At 42.6% G+C, this 26320-nt stretch overlaps 1 protein-coding gene across 6 annotated transcripts in view; it reads left to right on the forward strand.

Annotated features, from left to right (window-relative positions):
* Window positions 1–26320, forward strand: part of MYO5A (myosin VA) — a 181298-nt gene that overhangs the window by 32328 nt on the left and 122650 nt on the right. For all 6 annotated transcript variants that reach the window (XM_034782891.1, XM_034782890.1, XM_034782892.1 and 3 more), the window contains exon 2: window positions 25413–25523. In XM_034782891.1, the coding sequence (XP_034638782.1) occupies window positions 25413–25523 (111 nt within the window). The remainder of the gene's footprint in view (window positions 1–25412; window positions 25524–26320) is intronic.

Raw genomic sequence — 26320 nt, forward strand, 5'->3', positions numbered from 1 at the left:
TATGCATCCGAAGAAGTGAGGTTTTTACTCACGAAAGCTTATGCCCAAATAAATCTGTTAGTCTTTAAGGTGCCACCAGACTCTTTGTTGTTTTTGTAGATACAGACTAACACGGCTACCCCCTGATACTATTCCTATTGGCTGAGATTTTCACTCTTGTACTAATGAAATATAATATTTGTGTCATGCTTCAATAAATTAAATCAATGTGTGTGTCGACTGAGGCATATAAGTCTTTATCTGATGAAATTATATTTTCTGACAGCATCAGCAATTATAACAAAGTGACCATTCTATATTTCATATTTATCTTGACTAAACTTGAATTGACTTTATTTTTAAAGTTTAATTCCTGAAGTTTTTAATGCATTCCTTAGCCCGTTTTGGAGAGCCTCAGTTAAATCAGTCTGAAGCTAAATTTTGGATTTTCAGAATAGTTGTTAGAGTTCATTACTATATTATTTTTAAAAATGAAATTTCCTGATTAAAAAAATGGGTCAAAATGACAATATGTATTGACCCCACCCTGTGGTCCTGGAAATAAACACACTCTGTATATTCAATGAGGCTGTTGTAAAGTACAGTTGTGTAAAATTATCAAACGATTCCTTCTTTTAATTTTGTAAAAGTTTCCAATTTAAAATTTAATTTAAAATTTGTTCTTCTTTCTCATCCCAGCCTCCCATTCCCTTTTGTTTCTTCCCTCTTTATGTTTTCCTTGTCTTCTAGGAATTGTACAGAAGCAAACAACTTATTTCACGTAGGCACTGAACAATCTGCAGATGGTAATGAATAGAGATGAGTCAAATCCAAACACTTTCAAATATTGGGAAAGATTTTAAGCTCTGGATCTGAAATTTGCAGGTGTCCCTCATCTTTCTAATATGCTAACCCAAATCACTGGATCCCAAGTGACTTCTGAACTTCAGTAAAGTTCAGATTCACATCCAGAGACTAACATCGTGGCTCGACCCATCTCTAGTAGTGACTTTTGGTTTCAAGTCAGGAACCCTTAATTTTAATTTGTTCTTCTTATGTTTTAAGTAAACTATCTTGCCTCTTTCTCTCCCATGAACAAAAGCACAAATTTAATAACTCATTTTGTAGATGGAGATGCAAAAAGAGCGTTGTTTGGTTTTAGAATTAGTTATCTCATTTTAAATGTCTTTTGTGAACAGGAAGGGGGAGATGATGAATACATAATCTATACTCAAAACATAGGCATTAAGGGCCTAGTCCTGCAACAATTGCTTACTGCTGGCTCCAGAATTTATTAGGATGTGTAGTTCTACTGACGCTTATGGGATTTACCCATTGTAATAACCACTGCCTCTGGTAACTAGAGTTAGCATAGCCAGGCTTTAAATATACACAAACTAAATGGCATGTAGGTACACTGGCAATCTCCTCTGCGAAGATCAATAAGGTAGTACAGGATACGAATTTTCTCAGGTGATCACTTCCTGTGCTACAGCTTTGAGGAGGGGCACTGATTCTTGGAAAGGTAAAAGATAGTGTTCTCTTATGAATAGCTGTGGGGTTGGGGAAGGGGATTATGGTACCACCTTGTAGAATAATACTGTATAAACCAGTTGTCACCATCTAGCAATAGGAAAACAAATCCTACCATATGCATGAATGGAAACTCAGCGCAGGAAAATTCCAGCCTTGATTACTGCCAGCTTTCTCTTGTTCTCTGCTGGTGCCAGGAGCTCACATATCCTATCTCAGTGGTGTTTGTAGTATTGCTGAGAACATGGGTTCCTGGCATGGTGCTTCTTTCAGAGGAATTCGTTTTGTGAAATATAAACCGGAGAAACACTTTGTGTTCTCCTGTTCCTTTACTGCCAGGTGCTGCAATTGCTGCCCAATTTGGAATGATTTCAGGCTTCTGTGTTCAAAGTTCTAGCACTGGTGCTCTTTCTGTGGAGTTTGCAGTTGCTCTGCGGTGGTTCCAATATGTGTGCATTTCTAAATCACTTAGGGCTTGTCCAGGTGAACAGTTAGTGTGTACCTAGCTAGGGTGTAAATCTACCTCAGACTAACATGTCAAACACTAACTGTCCGCGTGGACCCTGCTCCCGTGTATAAAAGTTCTCTGCTGCACTTTGAAGATTGTTGTGCCTAGAGGGTGAGTCAGGTGACAATATTGCAGGCCTCAACTTTCTGATTCCAACTGTGATATTTAGTTTTAAAGTTCCTCTTGGCAGCGACTTTGATGTTTAAAAATAAACATACAATTGCTTCCTGTGTTGTGTCCTTTATATGTTTGTTAATTTCACGGCCCCTGTATCTCTTTTCATTACATGACTTATTAGTGATATTTTGTGTGTGGAGTATAACCTTTGTATGTTGTTTTGCAAATAATTCAGGTCACACACTATTCAAAAGATTTGGAAAATGTTATTGAAATACAGAGACAAGGTGGGTGAGCTAATATCTTTTATTGGACCAACTTCTGTTGGTGAGAGAAACAAGCTTTCAAGCTTACTCAGAACTCGTCTTCAGGTCTGGAAAACAGTTTCATTGCTAAATACAAGGCTTGAACAGATTGTTTAGCATAAATAGTTAAGGCATATTTCAAGAGACCATTCAAGGTGAAGTGTCCCATTAACACCTCTCCAGTCATAGGGAGGAAAGGGGGAGGAAGCTGTTGGTGGGGTTGTTAGTGGGTTACAGATTGTTATTAAACGCCATATATTGTGTGTTTCTGTTCAGTCCATGATTGTTAGTGTCTAACAAAGTTATGAATTTAAGTTCCCAGACTCATCTTTTGAAAGTGTTGTGCAGGTTCCAGTTCTGTCACTTTGAACCGTATTTAGATGATACGTTGCAGTTCAGTTTCAAGTATCACAGCACTGAGATAATTCTCTTCAGGTCTAAACAGTTTTGATGTTTTAGCTTTATACATTTGTCATCTTTAATAACACTGGATAAGCCTTGAGACCTTTTCAAATGATTGAAGCGTTTGGTGGCGTTTTCTGCTATTGGTGGTAAACAAGCAACAAATGACTCATCTTCTTAGTACTAATTTGTAACGTGATTTTCATGTGCCTATTAATAATCATATCAAGATCATTATGGAGCCCCATAGGACTCTGTTCTGGGCTGTGTTTTCTGTAATGTCTTTGTGTTCCCACTAGATTCCATGTTTGCACATTAGTTTGGTACTTTGTTTTACTGTGCCTTTCCGGATACCTCACATCTTGCTAGATATGCAGACTCATGTCAATCCTGCAAAGCTCAATATCCAATAGTGAATTTTATTTAACTGAGAAAATCCATATGTAGAAGTATTTTGCAGCTTCTCAATTCAATGGCTGACACTATTTTTCTTAGCTCTGTAACTGTTATGGGACTTATGTTTAGCTGTGTGTGGTTGTAAATTTGTTGTTTGCAGTAGTGTTGTAGCCATGTTGATCCCATGATGTTAGAGAGACAACCCACAATGTGGGTGAGGTAGTATCTTTTACTGGACTGACTTCTGTTTGTAAGAGACCAGCTTTTGATCTACACAGAGCTCTTCTTCTGGTCTGGGACAGGCACTCAGTGTCACAGTTAAATACAAAGTGGAACAGGTTGTTTAGCAGAAGTAATTAAAACATATTCAAAGTTAGTTTGCAGTGCTGTTGTAGCTGTATTGGTCTCAGCATATCAGAGAGACAAGGTGGTTGAGGCTATAACTTTAACTGAACCAACTTCTGTTGGTGAAAGAGACAAGTTTTGGGCAGCTGGAAAGCTTGTCTGTTTCACCAACAGAAGTTGGTCCAGTAAAAGATATTGTGTCACCCACCTTGTCTCGCTCATATTCTGAGACCATTCAAGGTGAAGTGGCCTATAAACACCTCCACAGTCATAGGATAATAAAGAGTGGGTTAGAGGGTTACAGATTATTGTAATAATAAAAACACTGGATTTACATTTTAAGACCATGATTTTTAGTGTCTAGCAAAGTTATGAATTTAAGTTCCCAGGCCTATCTTTAGCAGGTGTTGTGCAGGTTTCCTTGGAGGATGAGGACTGAGAGGTCAGATACAGAGTGACCATTTTGTGAAAAGTGTTTGCCCATGGGTGATACGGTGTTTTTGTCTTTTTATCATTTTTCTGTGTGAGTTAATTCAAGAGCATAGTGATTGTCTGGTTTCACCCACATTGTTGTTGTTGGGACATTTAGTGCACTGGAAGAGGTATACCGCATGTTGTGATAGCCATGTATAGGACCCATGGATCTTGAAAGGTATGTTATGGGGGGTATTGATCATTGTAGCAGTAGAGATGTGTGTGGCATTCTATACCTTGGGGGAGCATCCTGGAACCCCCATATTCCTCATTTTATATAATCGTGATCTTACATATAAAGCGTGCCTTGTAAGGTATCAGGGGAAAGGTTATGATCTACTGAAAGTCATTTTTTTTATCCATGTATATATATCATTAATGCATATGAGTATTGTGTTGTATGGGTGTCACTGAAAGATGCTGTAAGTTGGGGAATCAGCCAGATATTAGCTCCCCAGAGGCAACAGCAAGGAAAGTAATCAACACCTGGGCGGGGTGTTAAACAACCCATCAACAGCCATTGTCCAAGTTGGCAGCTACAATTTAATGACTCACCTGCATGAGGCCACACTAGGGGAATTGCTCAACCTTGCAATGCCCCCAGACATGCCTGGACTTGTGGTTTTTTTCCAAACACATGGACTGAGGGTATAAAATAGACACAGTGGCCACATGCTGGGTCTTTCTCCTTTACCCACCTACGCTTTACCCTCCAACTGAGGGGACTGGCCCAGATTTCAAGGCTGAAATCCGTATATTAAGGACTGCAATATCCAGTGAGGTGAGAAAAACTGCTTAGTTTAGTTGTTGCCCAGTCTAATTGGGTTGAGAGTTTAGAGCGCATGCTTATATTTTGTTTCTTTTGGTAACTAACTCTGACTTTTTGCCTATCACTTAATATCTCTTAAAATCTATCTTTTGTAGTCAATAAATGTACTGTGTATCTTTACCAGTGAGTTTGCATGAAGTGTGTGGCAAATCTGCTCAGGTTTTGCAAAGACTGGTGTATATCCACTTTCCATTGATGAAGTGGTGAACTAATTAATAAACTTGCATTGCTCATCTTGAGCAGTGCAAGATCGTGTATTCCTGAAGTACAGTGCTGGGGGATTTGGCTCTGGTGCCTTTCTCTGTGAGATTCATGAGTGGCTCTGGGAGCATTCATGCGACCTAGCTGGGTGTGTGGGGCTCCACATGCTGTTGTGTTGAGTGATCACAGCTCCTGGAGGGGTTTGCTGCTGGTCCCTAGCAAGGCATTGTGAGAGACAGCCCAGGCTGGAGAAAGTTAAGGGGGGCACAGTGGTCCCACAGTCCAAGGCTGCACCCCGGGGATCCCATCACAGTGGCGCAGCAAGCAGGGTAAAATACACAGCTTGTACTAAGCAAGATTTGCACTTCATACACTCATGTAAAGATTTAAATTTTATTAGAGAATATTTAAAAATAAACACGGTACAAACGATTCAAGGAGTCAGTTGTCAGTTATTGGGGGGATCATACAGAGTATGGGGGGATGTTTGTTATATTGGGGTTGACAGCACACATAGTAAATACGAACTGTAGAGTCCCCAATTGGGGGGGAGGGCGGTGGGCGAAATAAAGACAGTTAATAATCGGTGAGGGTCAATCATTCACACATGGGGCACAAATAGTCATGGGCACAAGTAGGTGGGTTGGATGGTGGAGATGGGGCGACCCTCACGGGGTGGGATCCAGGGGAAAGAAGCCCTGCAGGGTGGGGGGGGTTGATAGGTCCCATCCCCCTTGCGGGCGGGTGAGGTCTCCCCGGCTCACTCCTTGGCATTGACGGTGGCCGGTGAGGTTGAAGTGAGGCTTTAAGCCTGGCGGCTAAGGACAGTCAGGAGGAGGCTATCGGTTTGTTATTTTCTGTTTGCTTATTTCGGGAAAGGGAAGTAGGGACAGAAAAGCAGGAAAATGACTGAAAGCAGTGAAGCCATTGCGAAGTTGGAGATTTTTAGACTGCAGGTTGCAGAAAAAGAGAGGGAGCACTAGAGACTATTGCAACTGAAAGAACTGGCGATAAAGGAGAAACAGGAAGAAAGGGAAAGAGAGCAGGAAGAAAGAGAGCGAGAGAGAGAGCGAAAACACCAACTGGACCTTCTAGAGATGCAGAACCAGAACCCACTGACCCCAGCGATTCCCATCATTCCAAACATCCACAATTGGGGCTGTTTATGTCCTGTGTACAAGGAGACAGATGATATTGCTGAATATCTGACTACCTTTGAAAGGCTGTGTGCAGTGCATGAAATCCCTGATGCCAAGGGAGTTCCTACCCTGATTGCAAAATTAACTGGTAAATCTCTAAGTGTATTCAATGAAATGCCCAGAGAGGATGCTTTACACCAGGGGTAGGCAACGTATGGCACACGAGCTGATTTTCAGTGGCACTTACACTGCCTGGGTCCTGGCCACCAGTCTGGGGGGCTCTGCATTTTAATTTAATTTTAAATTAAGCTTCTTAAACATTTCAAAAACCTTATTTACTTTACATACAACAATAGTTTAGTTATATATTATAGACCTTCTAAAAATGTTAAAATGTATTACTGGCACGCGAAACCTTAAATTAGAGCGAATAAATGAAGACTCGGCACACCACTTCTGAAAGGTTGCCAACCCCTGCTTTACCCTATTGTAAATTTTAAAATACTGTTTTACAAAGGATTCAGATGAACCCATAAACATATAGAGTTAAATTTAGGAATCTTAAGAGGGATATTGGTATGAGTAATAGGGAATATGTGAACAAAATGAAAGATTTGATGGGGAAATGGGTGAGGGGCAAAGGTGTTACAAGCTTTGAGGGAATATTGGATTTTGTTGCTCAAGAGCATTTCCCAGGCATATGTGAGGCTGATGTAAAGCAAAGGGACAAAAATGTAAAGTCTGGATGAGATGGCATTTCTAGCTGATGCCTTTGAACAGACCCAGGCATCTGCTGAAAGCAACCCGCCAAAACAGGGGTTTAAAGCTGGTGGGAAGGGAGGATCCCCTTTTATCTCTAGCAAGGAGGGTGGCTGGGAGGCCGAGCACTCACCTCCCCAAAACCATTCCTCTACCCCTCGTTCCAAACCTCCTGTAAAAACAGAAGAGCTCAAAAGGTGCTATAGGTGTAATTCCACTGATCACCTGAGGAATAAATGCCCTGTGCTAGGAGGAAGCAGGCAACCAATAGCTCATGTTAGTTCTGCTGCCCTCAACACAGAAACTCCCCAGGCGATTGGAACCTATCATATTGGTTTTCTGAGATTAGCCTCTGCAGAGACAGATATGGAGCATGTTAAGGTAGCCATAACTAATGGCAGGGTATGCTTGGGGCAGAGTGATACGGGGTCCAGATCTCTCTGATTAAGCAGAGTGTGGTCCCAAAGGCCAGCATATTACCTGGCCAAATGGCAGAGATTGTGGGTGTGGGCGAAAGCAGATTCCTCATACTATTAGCTAAACTCCATGTGCTGTGGGAAGGTTTGGAAAGTGTTTTGACTGTGGGCATAATGGAACACCTCTAGTTGACCTGTTTCTTGGTAATGATTTTTATCGTGTAGCTGACGTTAAAGTAATTTGCTTGCAGCAGGAGGGAATTTTATGCTGGGACCCCCAAGGGAAAGGGTAAGCTCTCTTCTTTTCTAGTTTTTCAGTGAGATCTTCTGCTATCTATAGCAGAATAGTTTGCTATCACCTCTAACAACTGAGAAGAAAAAACTTTAAAAAAATAAATGATGCATCAAAAAATACACAACTTCTTTGGATTCAATATGAAAAATTTATGATAAATGACACCAAAATGCAAGAACTGCCTTTTTTATTGGTAGGCTGGGAAGAAAGCATATTGTTAGTGTCTGGAGCAAGAATAAACTGTCAACTTTGGCAGCCGTGGCTAAAATAACTGTCTGAATATCATCAACTTATGAAACTCACAGCCAGACTGGGGATCACAACCAGTGTTCCCTCGAATTTTTTATGTCCATGTGCGTCCCTAGGGAGGTAATGTGTGGTGGGTGTGGGGCCGGGGGGTTGGAGTGTGGGAGGGGGCTCAGGGCTGGGGCAGAGGGTTGGGGTGCAGGGAGGTGCGGGCTTTGGGGTGGGACCAGGGATGAGGAGTTTGGGGTGCAGGGCTGCTCTGGGGCTGCGGCAGGGAGAGAGGACTCCCCCCAGCCCTCTCTCGCTGCAGCAGCTCGAGGCTGGGTGAGGGGCACCTCCCCCTTTCCCCCCCCCCAGCTGCGGGAGAGGCGTCTCTTCATGGTTGCGGCAGCTCCGGCAGGGCTGGACTGGGCCATGCTGGGGGAGAGGCTCCTTTCCCTGGCAGCTCCTGTGTTGGCTGAGCTGGGCTGGGGGAGGGGCTCTACTCCCCAGCAGCCCTGGGCCAAGCTGGCAGAGGAGTTCCTCTCCCCGGCAGCTCCGACTGGGTGGGGCTGGGCTGGAGGAGGAGCACCTCTCCCCGGCCGTGGCAACTCGGGCTGGGCTGGGCTGGGCTGGGCTGGGCCGGGGGAAGGGCTCTTCTCCCCAGCAGCTCCGAGGGGCTGGGCGGGGCTGCGGGAGGGGTGCCTCTCCCCACTTGCACAGCCCTTGATAGCCTGCTGTGCGGCCGCGCACCTTAGAGGAAACTTAGATCACAACCAAAAGCCGGGAGGGAGAGCGTGTGGTGGTGCCATTGCAGCCTCCCCAGCCCCAGGAATGCGGGCAGAGTGGCCCCAGCCTCTTGGAGCCCAGCAGCGCTGCCGAAGCGGAGCCCTGGGGGCGGGGCAGAATGTGTGTGGGGCCACACCTGCCCCCGGTGTGGACGGTCCCAGAAGTGATGTCACTTCCTCCTGGGCCCCAGACCTCCCTAGGGACGGCCCTGCTTGTGGCTCTTCTCTGAACCCTCTCCTTCTCTGAACCCCAACATCCTTCTTGAATTGGGTGCATCAGAACTGAATGCATTGTTCCAGCAGTGGTTGCACCAGTACCAAATACAGAGGTAAAATATTCTCTTTGCTTCTATTCATGATTTCCCTGTTTATGCATCCAAGGATTGCATTAGCTCTTGTGGCCAAAGTGTGACCCTGATTATCCACCATGAATCCCAAATGTTTTTCAGTCACTGCTTCCCAAGATAGTCCCCCATCCTTTAAGTGTGGCCCACATTCTTTGTTCCCAGACGTATTCATTTAGCCATGTTAAAATGCTTAATGTTTGCGTGCATCCAGTTTACCAAACGATCTGGATTGCTCTGTACCAGTGACCTGTCCTCTTCATTATTTACCACCAAAGTGGCTTGCCTTCAATTTCATTTTTCTTTTGCACTTGGTTCACAGTGTTGTGTTCGGATCACCTCTTGTTGAGTGGAGAAACATCAGTAATCCTAATTAGAACAGTAAAGCTGAATTATCTTTATGTTTAGCAAAATTTAACACAAAACAAAAAAACAAGTTCATGTTCACTTGGAGTATGTTGCCTATACATAATCCATACCATTACAAAGTCAGGTTCATCCTTATAAAGAGGCCATGTTAATCATCATGGGGGAGCAGTCTGTTTTACGACTGTATGCACATGAAGATATCACACCACTAAAATTCAGCTAGTCCCATAAAATGGAGACTGAGTCTCAAGGAGACATTTGTTTTTGATACTAAAAAGTCACTGCTGCTGGTTACAATTCAGAGAAAGACTGCCCTTTGTTAAATTACTATGTCTTTATTCAATGTCAAAGTAACTAGAAAATATTAGGATAAAAAGTAAGTATCCAAAGAAGGTTTCTGTAGCAACCAGACTGGATTGTTATCAAAATCTCAGGGCAATTTAAGAAGTTTCTTGTTACAACCTGTGGAGAAGAGCATCACTATTTTGCAAAACAATCAAAAGAAAACCTATTGGGTTTTTCTTTTATCTGGTAACATTCCTTACCCTTGTCTTTGGCACAGCATACCATTTGAGCTGAAAGCATATTCCTGGTCTAAGAGTATGTCTACACTGGCAGAGTTACAGCACCAGCAGTTACAGCACTGCTCAGCAGTGCTGAAGGGAAACTGCTGTTGTGTGCTGTCAGCTGCCTGCACAATAGCATGTTCACACTTGCAGCGGGATTCGGAGCGGTGCACTCTGGGCAGCTATTCCACAGTGCAGTTCTTCTTCTTCTGCCTCTAAGAGTTGTGGGAAGGTAGAGGGGGTCGCGGGACATCGTGGGTCCTGTCCAAATGCCCCGTGATGCATTGCTTCACATCCCAGCAATCCCTGTGCTTTCATCTGCATTTGGCGCCATCTTCCAGCAGTTTGTGTACTGCGCACTCTGCCTCTTCGGTCTGCAGGAATGGATCCTGCATTGTTGACCAATATGCTGCATGCTCTCACTAACTCGTTATGAGTGGCAGTGGAGTTATTCCTTAAACTACAAAGGCAAGAGGAGTTCGACATTGATCTCGCCATGCGTAGTAGCTACGATATAAGATTGCTTGTGGCATTCACGGAGGTGCTGACCACAGTGGAACGCCGCTTTTGGGCTTGGGAAACAAGCACTGAGTGGTGGGATCAAATAGTGATGTACGTTTGGGTTGACGAGCAGTGGCTGCAGAACTTTAGGATGAGGAAAGCCACATTTATGGGACTGTGTGATGAGCTTGCCCCAGCTCTGTGGCGCAAGGACACGAGAATGAGAGCTGCCCTGTCGTTGGAGAAGCACGTGGTGATTGCACTGTGGAAGCTACTCTAGACTGCTACCGATCAGTCGCTAACCAGTTCAGAGTGGGAAAGTCAATCGTTGAACTCATGTTGACAGAAGTGTGCAGGGCCATTAATTGCATCCTGCTCCGAAAGACCGTGACTCTGGTCAACGTGTGTGACATTGTGGATGGCTTTGCACAAATGGGCTTCCCTAACTGTGGAGGGGCGATAGATAGCACGCATATTCCAATTCTGGCACCAGACCACCTAGCCACCAAGTACATTAATTGGAAGGGGTATTTCTCAATGGTTCTCCAAGAGCTTATGGATCACTATGGGCGTTTCACGGACGTTAACATAGGCTGGTGTGGAAAGGTGCATGACGCATGCATCTTTCGGAACACTGGTCTATTCAGGAAGCTGCAAGCAGGGACTTTCTTCCCTGACCAGAAGATCAGCGTAGGGCAGTGGTTCTCAAACTTCTGTACTGGTGACCCCTTTCACACAGAAAGCCTCTGAGTGCGACTCCCCACCCCCTTATAAATTAAAAACACATTTTTATATATTTAACACCATTATAAATGCTGGAGGTGAAGTGCAGTTTGTGGTGGAGGCTGACAGCTCGTGACCCCCCATTTAATAACCTCGCGACCCCCTGAGGGGTCACAACCCCCAGTTTGAGAACCCCTGCCATAAGGGAAGTCGAAATGTCCATTGTGATCCTGGGAGACCCCACTTACCCATGAATGCTATGGCTTATCAAGCCATATAAGGGGCACCTTGACAGCAGCAAGGAGTGGTTTAACAACAGGCTGAGCAAGTGCAGAATGACTGCTGAGTGTGCTTTTGGCCGTTTAAAGGCCCGCTGGCGCTGCCTACATGGGAGGCTGGACCTGTCCAATGATAATATTCCTATGCTTATAGCTGCATGCTGTACGCTCCATAATATTTGTGAAGGGAAAGATGAAAGCTTCACTCAGGGCTGGACCTGAGGCTCAGCGCCTGGAGGCTGAATTTGAACAGCCAGGGACCAGGGCTATTAGGGGGTGCAGCGCGGGGCCATAAGGATCATGGATGCCTTGAGGCAGCAGTTTGAAGCTTAAAGCTACTAATATTTGTTGCTATGCTTGGGAGTGCAATGCTTGTAATGCTAAGAGGTGATTTGTGATTGGTGCAGACAATGCACTGTGAAGGTGTAAGAAAATTGCTTGTTGCTTTGCAGGGCTCTGTTTTCTTTCAGTTAATGGAATAAAGATTGCTTTCAAACCAAAACAATTCTTTTATTAAAAAACAACTGGAGGAGAGAGACAAACGCATCAGCACTGAGGAGGATGGGGGAAGAGAAAGTCCCAGGAGGAGGTGGAGTCCCAGGTATCATATCCAACCTTCTCCTTTGGAGTATGTGCAGCGGTACTATACTTGAGCAGGGATAAACTGCAGAGGGACGAGTGTTGAGTGCAGTGAGTACTGGGAGTCCACAATGCTGGACTGTGATGGGGCAGGAGTGGAAAGCAGCGGGTACAGACTGGAGCCAATGTTGGCGGTGTCTGGGGGGCACATGGGAAAGAGTTTTGCGACAGTGGCTGCAGGGGAGGGCGGGCGCGCGCAAAGTTGCTCGGTTCCTGGATCGTTTCCACTTGGCGCTCCATAATGTTTAAGAGCCGCTCTGTGGCTTCATTCTGGTGTGTAAAAAGAAGAACAGGAGTACTTGTGGCACCTTAGAGACTAACAAATTTATTAGAGCATAAGCTTTCGTGGACTACAGCCCACTTCTTCGGATGCATATAGAATGGAACATATATTGAGGAGATATATATACACACATACAGAGAGCATAAACAGGTGGGAGTTGTCTTACCAACTCTGAGAGGCCAATTAATTAAGAGAAAAAAAAAAACTTTTGAAGTGATAATCAAGCTAGGCCAGTACAGACAGTTTGATAATAGGTGTGAGAGTACTTACAAGGGGAGATAGAGTCAATGTCTGTAATGGCTCAGCCATTCCCAGTCCTTATTCAAACCGGAGTTGATTGTGTCTAGTTTGCATATCAATTCTAGCTCTGCAGTCTCTCTTTGGAGTCTGTTTTTGAAGTTTTTCTGTTGTAATATAGCCACCCGCAGGTCTGTCACTGACTGTCAGATTTCTTTACATGATTCTACAGACCCTGCGGAAGCGCCAGCACTTCTGGGCTCCGGTGCATTTGCTTGTTTGTCCAGTATCCCAACCTAACATTGGTCGGGACATCGGACAAACAAGCACCATCATTTATAACAATGGTCATGCCAAGCATGATAACTCTGTTCACCATATATCAGTGTTCATAGCTGAGTTTAAGACTGTAGAGAGACAAGGTGAGGTAATATTTTTTTATTGGACCAGCATCTGTTGGTGAAAAAGACAAGCTCTCAATTTTACATGGAGCTCTTCTTCAGGTTTGGGAAATGTCACAGCTAAATACACGGTGGAATAGATTGTTTGGCATAAGCAGTTAACACATATTGTAACAGTCTATGAGTCTGTGTTTACACTGTTTGAAGAAGAGGTCTGTGTAGCTAGAAAGCATGTCCTCATTCACCAACAGAAGCTGGTCCAATAAAAGATATTACCTCACCCACTTTTTCTCTCTCACATATTCTAAGAGACCATTCAAGGTGAAGTGGCATGTTAACACCTCTGCAGTTGTCGGACAAAAAGGGGGGTTAGTGGGTTACAGATTGTTGTAATAAGTCATAAATCAAGTATCTTTATTAAGACCATGATTTTTAATGTCTAGCAAGGGTATTAATTTAAGCTCCCATGCTCATCTTTTGAAGGCATTGTGCAGGTTTCCTTGGAGGATGAGGACTAAGAGTTCAGCAGTGGAGTGATCGTTTTGTGGAAAATATTCACCCATGTGAGATATGGTGTCTTTTCTCATTTTCCTCTGAGTTTATTAAAGAGCATAGTAATTGTTTGGTTTTATTCACATAGTTGTTGGGCATTTAGTGTGCTGGATGCGTTATACCACATATGGTGATTGGCATGCATAGGACTCTTGGATTTTGAAAGGTGGGTTTGGGGATGAGGGTAAGTGTTGATCATTGTAGCAGTGGGTTTACCCCACAGCAAAAGAAAGCATTGAGCTGGCCAGCTAAGTATGAAACAGGCTATGTTTCCTTCTGCAGTGATACTGCATATACAATAGAAGAAGCAAACTTTTAAACACTCATGCTGAATTATGGTTTATATTTATAATGTTTGGTTTATGTTTCTAATTTCTATCTGTTAGCAATGCAAAATACCTGAAGTGGTTAATGGCTCAAAACTGAGGCTTTGTGAGTTGTATGATCTGAGTGGATTGATAATTATTGTAGTCTGCTGATTTCATGTGACCTCAGATAAGATCATGAGGTATGAAAAAGTGTCTGGAAGAATCCTGCAGTAGTTTTTAATGACACAGAATTCCAGTTGTGCAGTCGGTGTGAGTTCTTTTTGATCTATGGTTGGAAAAGGAAGCTCTAGAGTTTCTCTGTCCATTGTTCTGCCTCCACCTCTTTAGAGTCACTATTTGGATAGCATTAGTGACTGCCTTTTAACAACACAATGGAAATAGCTGTACTTGCTTGAAGTGATTATATAAACTCCTGGAAAATTTAGTTCTATGTGATTCTGTGCCAGGTATTTCTTTACATGATTCTACAGACCCTGCGGAATAGTCCAGGGACTGAATCAAGCCTAGTAAATGATTCCATCTATGTGCATTTAATCATTCTTTGTGGTTCTTCAGTGCTCCATCTAAATGCAAGCTAACTCATTCATAAGAATAGTTGGACTCATTCTGTGAATGGTTTCTTATTCTGCTTTGTGGCAGTTGTCCATTCTGCCCCCCTCCATTCAGACTTAATTTTGTAGTGTAGACATGACTTATGTCGACCTAACTTATGTCAGCATACGGCCATCGCAGTTATTAAATTGCTTGTGTGTGTGCACACTTGGGTCCTTGTGTCGGTGGTGTGCGTTCTCACCAGGAAGACTTGTATCGATTGTATTGTCAACGTGGGGCATAGTTGGATCACTCCTGAAAGCCAGTAACAGTCGGTGTAAGCGCCGCAGTATCTATTCCACTCGGGGAGGTGGTGTTACTGATTTGGCATAGAGAGGCACTTAAGTTGGTAGCAGGAGACAAATTTAAGTGAGGACACTTGGACAGCTAGGTTGACGCAAGGCAGCCTATGTCGACCTAACCGTGTAGTGTAGACCAGGCCTTAGTTACAACTTGTGAATTCTCAGAAACTAAAGACCAACTGCTTTATAACAGCCATCTAAAGTGCAATCACACTTTAAGATCCCAGCACAGGATGAGCTTTTCAAACTCGATCAGTTACACCCAACTCTTTTCACCAGGAATATGGCAGAGGATAAAAAATTTCAGAGAGCACCTCTCAGGATTAGAGGTTTGTGGGAGCTGAACTGTACTTATTTTCTGATATGTCTGTAGGTTTTTATTCTATTTTGGCTTTCAATAATTCATAATAAAACTGCTGCTAAGGAATTCCCCATCACGTATGTACTGATGAACTGTGGGTATAGCATCTAAAGATACATTTCCGACCATTCAAAAACATTGGCTAGTAAAACACTGTTTGGGTTACCAGGGCTCCATCTAAAGGTATTTAATTTGAATGGTTTTAGTTGTTCTTATCATAGGCTGCATGTGTTTTGGGTAAAGACCCTGTTTAAACCATGCAACAATGCATCATTGGAACTTGTTGTCTAGGTAATTTCTGTAGTTCCGTCTTTCTGTGTGTACATGTGTGTGTTTGCCAGTGGTCCATTAGAATGAGCAAAATTGCAGCAGTTTAGAGCCTACAACATACTTTAAAAGGACTAAAAAAATATTAACTAGGTATCCCTCTGGGAAGTAAAGCAAATACTAAGGAGTTAGTGAAGGGTGACAGTACAGTATAGTTAAACCTGTGTGGTCATCCTCTTGCAATTTTCCATTTCAACACTTTTCCCTAGTGTCAAGGCTGTATCCCCACTTTGAACTTTAGGGTACAAATGTAGGGGCCTGCATGAAAATTTCTAAGCTTAACTACCAGCTTAGCTCTAGTCCCGCTGCCACCATTCCCTCCCTGGGAAGCCTTGAGAAACCTTTCACCAATTCCCTGGTGAATACAGATCCAAACCCCTTGGATCTTAAAACAAGGAGAAATTAACCATTCCCCTCCTTCCTCCCACCAACTCCTGGTGAATACAGTTCCAACCCCCCTGGGATCTAAAACAAGGAGAAATTAACCATTCCCCCTCCTTCATCCCACCAATTTCTGGTGAATATAGATCCAACCCCCTTGGATCTAAAACAAGGAAAAATCAATCAGGTTCTTAAAAAGAAGGCTTTTAATTAAAGAAAAAGGTAAAAATCATCTCTGTAAAATCAGGATGGAAAATAACTTTACAGGATAATCAAACTTAAAGAGCTCAGAGGACTCCCCTTTAGTCTTAGGTTCAAAGTACAGCAAACAGAGATAAATACTCTAGTAAAAGGTACATTTACAAGTTGAGAAAACAAAGGAAAACTAACACGCCTTGCCTGGCTATTTACTTACAAGTTTGAAATAGGAGAGACTTGTTTAGAAAGATGTGGAGAACCTGGTTTGATGTCTGGTCCCTCTCAGTCCCGAGAGCGAACGCACACCCAAAACAAAGAGCACAAACAAAAGCCTTCCCCCCGCTCCAAGATTTGAAAGTATCTTGTCCCCTTATTGGTCCTTTAGGTCAGATGCCAGCCAGGTTACCTGAGCTTCTTAACCCTTTACAGGGAAAAGGATTTTGGAGTCTCTGGCCAGGAGGGATTTTATAGTACTGTACACAGGACAGCTGTTACCCTTCCCTTTATAGTTATGACACCTAGTGATTTAGAAATTCGTGTTGAACTTTGTCAAGGTTCCTTCCCCACTCTGAACTTTAGGGTACAGATATGGGGGACCTACATGAAAACTTCTAAGCTTAACTACCAGCTTAGATCTGGTTTTGCTGCCACCACTCCCAAGTGCTAATTCCCTTCCTGGATAGCCTTGAGAGACTTCTTCACCAATTTCCTGGTGAACACCGATCCAAACCCTTGGATCTTAACACAAGGAGAATTTAACCATCCCTCCTCCTTTCCCCCACCAGTTCCTGGTGAGTCCAGATCCAACCCCTTGGATCTTAACACAAGGAGAACTTAACCATCCCTCCTCCTTTCCCCCACCAGTTCCTGGTGAGTCCAGATCTTGGATCTTAAAACAAGGAAAAATCAATCAGGTTCTTAAAAAGAAGGCTTTTAATTAAAGAAAAGGTAAAAATCATCTCTGTAAAATCAGGATGGAAAATAACTTTACAGGGTAATCAGATTCAAAGAGCCCAGAGGAACCCCCTCTAGCCTTAAGTTCAAAACTACAGCAAACAGAGATAAACACTGTAGCAAAAGGAACATTTACAAGTTGAGAAAACAAAGATAAACCTAACACGCCGTGCCTGGCTGTTACTTACAAGTTTGAAATATGAGAGACTTGTTCAGAAAGATTTGGAGAGTATGGATTGATGTTTGGTCCCTCTTAATCCCAAGAGCGAACAACCCCCAAAACAAAGAGCACAAACAAAAGCCTTCCCCCCACCAAGATTTGAAAGTATCTTGTCCCCTTATTGGTCCTTTGGGTCAGGTGTCAGCCAGGTTACCCGAACTTCTTAACCCTTTACAGGTAAAAGGGTTCTGGCCTGGAAGGATTATAGTATTGTACACAGGAGGGCTGTTACCCTTCCCTTTCTGTTATGACAAACTTTATTAATGTTAATGTTTCAGAGAGATTAAGGACCAAATTCACTGATAGCATAAGCAGGCACAACTCCACTAAAGTCCAATTGCCCCTTAGTTCAATTCTCTGTTTAATTTTAATTCTATCTCTAATCTGGGATTTCATGTCCCCTATAACTTGTTGGAGAAGTGTGTTCCCCTCCAAAGGGCCAGCAAAGACTTGCAGGTTGGGTTTGATTTTTAATTTTAAGCATTTGTGTGCAAGTAATGGAAGGATGTAGAAGGACTTGGCTCTTCAGATCAGCTTGTCCCAAGGTTTAAAGAATTACTTGAGACCTACTGTCTAGACAACTAGGCATACTAGCCAGATACAGAACAGAGGGGGGGAAAGAAGCAGCAGAGTGATTCTCATGTTTGAGGAGTTGGCCATCTGCTGCCATTTCTAGATAAGTGAGTTAGTGATGTCACAAATTGTTGTTCGATCTTTGGTGAGACTAACAAGATTTGCATTTTTAAGAAGAAAAGATCCCAGATGTTACAACAAAACTATCCCCCTTGTACAAGATCCTCAACTGTTACTGGAAACATTGTTCTCTATTGACTCTCCAGAAGATACTTTAGGTATGTCCCTTTCTGGTGTTTTCTGCTCTTTCTTTAGACTAATTTAGAGAAAATTGTATCCAGGTTGATCCCCATACACAGGTGAAAGTGGTTGGACTTAAGTGAAGTTTGCTTCTTTCCTAACAGCATCTTTAGTTGAAGAATGGTGTGAAGCATTGTAGGACAGGGACCATGTATTCTGTTTGTGTCCATACAGCATCTAGCACATTGTTGGTGCCACCAATAACAAGGAATTAGTAATAATTAAAAGTATACTGGGTATGTTATGCATATTAAGCTTTCAAGTATTGTTATCTTACTGGGGACTTCATTCTAATGGAGCAGATCCACCCTGAACTGTTGGGACAGTGTATGCAGACCAGCTACCGTCGTCATTCCCTTTTTCTCTGACTAGCTTTAGTCTCCAAGACTTACTTTAATAATGAAGAACTTGAGATGGCTTCCTTGGTTGAGTATCATCACTGTCAGGGTTATGACCTACCTCTTGGCCTCTTTCCACTACTAGGACATCTTGGAAATCTTCCTCTCTTTCCACCCTTGTCTTTAAACAAGTTGTTGCCTTGGCACAGATCTGACTAGTTCAGTGGTTTCTATTACTCTAGCCTCGATATTGCTGGTACCCTGAGAGAAAGATAATATAAAAGTCAATTACTCTAAAGCTTTATTATCCAATCTTATATTGATGAAGCTTTTACCACTGACTTTATACAGTGCTGTCAAAGTCTTACATCTCCCTAGCTCTTTGAGCTGGATAGTGACACACATACACCTACTGCTGATTGTCTGCATTAAACTTATTTTCTGTTGAATTAGAGTTCAGACCTTGTGAAATAGCATTAGGTTAAAACTTGGGGGAACACATTTTCAGTTGAAACCAATAAGAAAGAGATTCTCTCTTCACAAGGATGATGGCAGTCTCTATGGAATAAGTAATGCTGTTTCCATCAAACATACTATTAATTATAAAAAGGTAATTCCATTGTTTCACTTACAAGACTGTATGTTTATCAAATTCTGAAAAATCCTTGCAGTGTCTGTGAAGGGCTTTGAAGATATAAAAATTGCTTAGTATTATTCAGTCAACTTTCTACAGGGCCTGATGTTTCCATTGGAAAATCAGGGCATGCACACTGTCTGGCATAATTTATTAATACTGGAAGGCAAATCACATGGTGTAGCCATCAATATATTTCTCAAAGCTACTGTAGCTCAGTTACTCATTGGTCCATTTTATACCTTAGAAATTTTAAAAGGATGATTAAGAGAAATGATAAAGGACACAGAACTAAGACACTGATTGGCAGAGAGAACACGAGGGTGTCCTGATTCTGTAACACAGCACCTATTTAAGTCGGTGATCATTTTGTGTGGTCTGCTGTAGGATTGGACCCTATCAAAATCAAGGATGATCACGAGGGTTTAATATAAAATGGTGCTGTTTACCATAAAGAATGCCCTGGAAATCAGTTAGCAAAACAGTTCTGCTAATTTGATAAAGTTGAAATATTATGAAATTATTTGATATTTATAAGTAGGGACATCTCTCGTTCTCCCCTGCTTCTTTTACCAAGGTATTTTCTGTGGCAAGGCTTTTAGTATAAACCCTGATGATCAAACCATAGACTAGAAAGCTACAGTATTATTCTGTTAGCCAGACTTTAATATCCTTGAGGTTATCTCATGTGGAAGACGCAGCTGGCATGGGCAACCCAGTTTCCATGGTGATTTATGTTCTGCTGTCTCTTTCCCCATGCCAAACAGTTTCTTTTGAATAGATTAAAGGTGCCAATTTCATATTGGCTCAGAATTGTGTATTTAGAGGCTGACTCTCAGCATCAGAAGCTTATTACAGAGAACTCCGTGCCATTTTATTAACACGGAATTAAGACTGTAACACCTTGTCTGCATCAGAAAACTCTTCTCCACGTAGCCTAGAGTGAAGCAAGCCTATAGCACTTTTCTTGCTAAGTAATATTATAAATGCTTTCCTCAGTGAAGCTCTGCTGTTTTCCCCTATATACACCTCTACCCCGATATAACGCTGTCCTCGGGAGCCAAAAAATCTTACTGCGTTATAGGTGAAACCGCGTTATATCGAACTTGCTTTGATCCACTGGAGTGCGCAGCCCCGCCCCCTAGGACGCTGCTTTACCGCATTATATCCGAATTTGTGTTCTATTGGGTCGTGTTATATCGGAGTAGAGGTGTAGTCTGTCTCTTCTGTATGTATGAACGTTTAAATGATTAAATGTTTAAATCCAAACATCAAAACATCTATCCTCAAACTTATAAAAACAAATTGAAAACATTTTTATTAATACTTTTGTAAAGCTTCCCCACATGCCAACCACTAGAGCCAATGTTGTGGGCCTGCACACTACCTAACCATATCAAAACAATGTTTAAAATAAATGGATAATTTCCCCTCCATAAACACATGCAATTTCCAACAGATCTCCAAAGACAGACTCCAACAATCTGGAAATGTCAGTTAAATCCTTCCAGCTTTTAACCTAGTTAAACCACATTGGGCTATAGATCAAAGAAGATTGCTATGATGCAGTGTACCGTAAGGACTGTCTGTTTTAAACCTACTGCTGATCAAGCTTTTTCTTAGAAATTAACCCCACTTTTTTCTCCGTTATCTAAATGGAAGGTGTTTTTAAATGCAGAAAATGTATTCCTACAGTAGATAAATACTGAAGAAAAGTTAATAGGCTTCATATTTTTATTTAATCTGAATGGAAAAAAATTGGCACATGCCTGCTCCGAGATCAGTCTTACATTGACTAAGAGTTCCATCATCTGACTTTGGAATGTGGGCAAGTAACTCTTTAGTAAACCACTCCCTTTCCCAGATTAAATATTTATTCAGGTGATGTTTGCCTCTCACCAGGTCAAAGAAAGTGTCCTGTATGAGCTGCAGTATTCCACCCATGGGATAGAATAGGAAGATTGCACTGGAAGGCTCATCTAAAGGGCTCAATATCTCCTGATTTGACTAACTTTTGAAGTGGCACTTCTTCAGCCTCGTGCAGAGGGGGTGCCCCTGGGACCTCTTGCCCCTGAACCAGGCATCATCTTTAATATACAGGTGTGGCCTGTGGAAACTACTTTTCTTAGCATGCAGCACTATGAATTGATTCAGAGATCATGCCTCCCAATTATTAAGAACAAATAGGTGAAATCTGCTCTATTTTATGCCAAGTGTGTGGTGCAGCCCTTATGCTTCTGGCAAATTGCCAGTATAGCCTCTGGTGGAGCAAAATGTTGCTGCACCTGATCTAGGGGGAGATTTTCAAAGGTATAAATGACAGGCACTTAATTTCCACTGAAAGTCACTGTGTACTCATGTACACTAAAAGGTGCAGTAGTTATTGTGAACACCTTTATTATAATGAGGCGATATACCGCTTAACCATTAGAAACTAGTACAGAAATCTGATCCAATTGGTTGTCACAATCCCGTTACCAACTAAATCTTTTGTTTTTGTATATTTTGCACTTTTCTGATTAGTCAGACACAGCTATTTCAGGAATGGTTCAACTAGTAAGCAATTTAAATGTGGGGGATGCTTTCTTCAGATTTTTCATCTCCTGTTCAGAATAATGTATTTTCACAATAGTTGATGTGGCTGCATACATTGTGATTTTATGGAAAATAGGTCTCCTCAAATTTGGGATTCTTTTTTGATGAGATCACAGGTTTGTTTGATTGAAAATAGAACCGGTTTAAAATTTTCAAACAGAACAGTTTTCCATCGGAAAAATGTGGATTTGACGGGATCAAAATGCCCATAGGGCAGACTCACTAGCTGCCTGGCCAGATAGGCTGCCCTGCTGACACATAATATATTTTATAAAAGTAAAATCATTTTGACTTTTACATTATTTTATTATAAATTGTAATATTACAAAAGTTGCATTAATAAAAATCAGTTTGCCCTATAGATAGGAACAAAACTATTTCAGCCTTATCAAAAGGAAATTAAATGAAGCATTTCAGTTTTTCTGAAATATCAGAATTTTATTCTGCAGGACATTTTGAAATTCCTATTTTTGGTCTGTGTCATAACAGCTTTTTGGTTTTTTTAATTTTAGAATTTCCAGCACAATGGAAATTCTAGGTTCTGGCCAGTTCTATATAATGGTAATTGTGCTGACATAATATAATTTGCCTTCGGTAAGGCCTTTGACTGAATCCTGCATGACATTCTGATTAAAAAAAGAGCAGAATACAAAATCATTGTAGCATGCATTAAATGGTCTAACAACTGACTAACAGTTGATCTCAAAGTATTTTATAAAGGGGGAGTCATCATTCAGTAGGGAGTGGGGGAGTTTCTAGTAGGGTCCATCAGGGACAGTTGTTGGACAAGTTCTGATATATTTATCAATGTTTGGGGGGAAATGTAGTCATTGCTGATGAAAATTTGCAGATGATACAGACATTGGTGGAGTATTAATTGATTATAGGTAAGGCTACGTTTTAGTCACGGGTATTTTTAGTAAAAGTCACGGGCAGTAAACAAAAATTCACAGCCCATGACCTGTCTATGACTTTTACTATATACCAGGGTTTCTCAAACAGGGGTCGCCGCTTGTGTAGGGAAAGCGCCTGGCGGGCCGGGCCGGTTTGTTTACCTGCCCCGTCCGCAGGTCCGGCCGATCGCGGCCGCGGATCGCTGCTCCGGGCCAATGGGAGCTGCTGGAAGTGGCGGCCNTCTCAAACAGGGGTCGCCGCTTGTGTAGGGAAAGCGCCTGGCGGGCTGGGCCGGGCCGATTTGTTTACCTGCCCCGTCCACAGGTCCGGCCGATCGCGGCTCCCACTGGCCGTGGATCGCTGCTCCGGGCCAATGGGAGCTGCTGGAAGCAGCGCGGGCCGAGGGACTTACGGGCCGCCACTTCCAGCAGCTCCCATTGGCCCGGAGCAGCGATCCGCGGCCGCGATCGGCCGGACCTGCGGACGGGGCAGGTAAACAAACCGGCCCGGCCCGCCAGGCGCTTTCCCTACACAAGCGGCGACCCCTGTTTGAGAAACCCTGACTAAAACTTGGGCAGGGTCTGCCTGGGGGCGTCGTGGGTGCAGCGGGAGGGCGGCCCGGGACCCTAGCTGGTGTTGGTGGGGCATGGGTGGCGGCACACGGCCTGGAACCCCCGCTGGTGCTGGGGGGAGGGGGTTGGCAGAACCGGCAAGCTCCCTACCTGGCTCTGCGCCTCCCCGCCCCGTTCAGCAGCAGTAGAGTTTGGATGTGGGAGGGAACGTGGTGAGGCAGGCTCTGGGTGGCACTTACCTGGGGGGCTCTCTGGAAGCAGTGACATCCCCCTTGCTCAGCTCCTAGGAGGAGGCATGGCCGGACAGCTCTGAGTGCTGCCTCCGCCCAGAGTGCTGGCTTTGCAGCTCCCATTGGCCAGGAACTGTGGCCAATGGGAGCTCCGGGGGCAGTGCCTGCAGGTGAAGGCAACACGCAGAGTTGCCTGGCCACATCTCCACCTAGGAGTGAGCGAGGGAGATGTCGCCGCATCTGGGGAGCCCCCCAGGTAAGCGCCGCCTAGAGCCTGCCTCACCCTGTTTCCTGCCCAAACCCCCTGCCCCCTTCCACACCCAAACTCTGCTGCGGGGGGAGGGTAGGTGGCCCAACACTGCCCCAGCAGCCGCTGGTGTGACTGGTGCAGGAGCTGCCTGGGGTACCCCTGAGCCATGCACACCGGCTGCTGCAGAAGTCATAAAGGTCACGAAAAGTCACAGAATCCGTGACTTCCATGACAAATTTATAGCCTTAATTGTAGGGACAAACTCAGTGCTATAGAGTGTTCAGGATTGCTTATAAGCTAGGCTCCTTTAAACAACATACATTTTAATACAATCTAAATGCAAGGTCATACACCTAGGAACAAAGAATCAGACCACTTTCTATCATGCTGACCACTGTTGTCTCAGTGGAACAATTTACCAAGGGATGTGGTTGATTCTCCATTCCTTGAAGTTTTAAAATCAAGATTGGATGTCTTTCTAAAAATAGGCTCTAGCTCAACCGCAAGGTATGGGCTTGCTGCAAGAATTACTGAGTGAAATTATTTGTCTTGTGTCCTGCAGGAGGCCAGACTTAGATGATCATAATGGTGCCTTCTGGCTTTAAAGCCTTTGAAAAAGATAGTATGGGTAACCAAACCTCCTGCTAGGAAGGCTCTTTCTATCAAGTACACTACTGAACAAGGTGCATTATAAGTTGTGGTGTGTGTTATCCTCTGAGCCATTTCATGTTGTGCAGTATTGGATCTAAGAAACGGGAATGGTCTGACCTGATGGGGAAGCATGTATGATCCAAATCTAAGTATAAACCCTGAGAATCACTGATACAATTAATTGTCAGTTAGAACTGGATAAACCAGAAGCTTAATTATTTAAAAAAATTGCAGCTTATTTACACATTTAGTGATACTAATTAAATGCTATAGTTGGAATTGTCCCGTCACTAATGCACACTTGCAGGGAATAGTCATTGTGTGGCTCATACCTGATTTTGATCCCTTCTACAGGAGCAGGAGAAAAACTGTCAAGTTTGGGACACATTGCAGTATTTTTGAAGTCTGAAAGACAGAATATTGACAGATTAAAGTCCATTCATTCTTGTTTAGAGGAATGTAGTCATTAGTCGAATTCTAGATTTTTCCTCTCCACTGTGTGAAAACTGCTTTTTACCAGCTTTTGGAGAGCATTCTTTTAATACTTTTGAGATAACCTGTTTTAAATCAGCTGACAAATGAGGTAACAACAAAGGAAAATGGGTAGTGGCTTTTAAAACTGTAACTTATGTTACTCAGCTAGAATTTATCACAGAGATACAGATGAGCATTTTACAAATAGTACAACTTTGCTATATTCTAGTCTTATTCCTAGTTGCATACAGTACTTGCTGGAATTGTGTAAGTCACAAATTGTTTGAATTAAGTCTGTTAGAAAATAAATTTTTGGTTGTTAAAAACATTTATCTTGTCTGGACTTTCAGAATGGAGCTTATATCTTGCTGAAGCTATTTTTTATTGGAAATGAAGGCTTTGATGTCCTTTTGTGAATAGGAAATAAAATTCACTTTGTATGTATGTCTTTCTCAGTAGATTAGAACAGCCATTATATTAATGATAAACATTTTAATTTATGGTGATAGCCATTACTTGAAGGTTCAGATGTTGTCCAAATATATAGGAATAAGGCTTTTGGTGCTGTGTGTGTTAATTTCACTATAAATCATGTGTAATCACTGATCTTTTGCTTGTTGATTTTGTATTGCAGTATGCCAGGGTTTGGATCCCTGATCCAGAGGAAGTCTGGAAGTCAGCAGAACTTCTCAAAGATTATAAACAAGGAGATAAAGTCATCCAGCTTCGACTCGAAGAGGGAAAGGTAAGGTTACATGTTGTCGTTAGGCCTATAGCCCTTGATAGTGGCTGCAGGCCTTTGTATACTAGTATGAAAGGTCAATTTTTCAAAATGAGGCCATATTAACATATGTGCAGTCATTTGGGCTCATAGTCTTTGAGGCCTTGTACATGACAGGAATTATATAATTGAAATGCACAACATTTATTCTCACTTGATTTTCTTACCCTCCACCTTTCCTATCTTTCCCTCATATTTTTATTGTATCATTATCTTCTGCTAATTCTGTAATTGAAGTCATCATCTTGTTTGACATCCCAGTTAGCTGCTGTGGAGATGCTATCACAAGAAGAGAGGAAACATTCTGTATATAGAAATGATGATTTTTAGAAGCTCGTATCTTTCTATGAAGCATCAGATTATTTTTGTTAAAGAAATTTAAATGTATTGAAGAGGGATGTTTCATCTAAGATACAGTGGCCAATACACTAGTAGTAAGGTCTGCTCTTAGACACTGAACATCTACTGAAATTTTGTTTTAATTTGTCTTCCCTACTTCCCTGCACAAAACAATATAGATCTTGCTTGCATGAAGATGCCTACAGTAGTTAAATAACATTAACAGAATACACAGGTAGAATTGTATCTAATGATCCTTCAAGACTTTCATATAACAATATAGATGAAAACTACCTTCCCAATCTGGAAGGACTCAGAAATTTCCACATGCTCTTTCTGAAGGTGCTGCTCACATGTACGTCACACTTGCAGAATAGGGTTGCATATGTCAATAAAATCAAACTGCATTGGAAAAAGGTGTC

This window comes from Trachemys scripta, chromosome 10 (genome assembly GCF_013100865.1).
Source record: "Trachemys scripta elegans isolate TJP31775 chromosome 10, CAS_Tse_1.0, whole genome shotgun sequence".
Classification (NCBI taxonomy): domain Eukaryota; kingdom Metazoa; phylum Chordata; order Testudines; family Emydidae; genus Trachemys; species Trachemys scripta.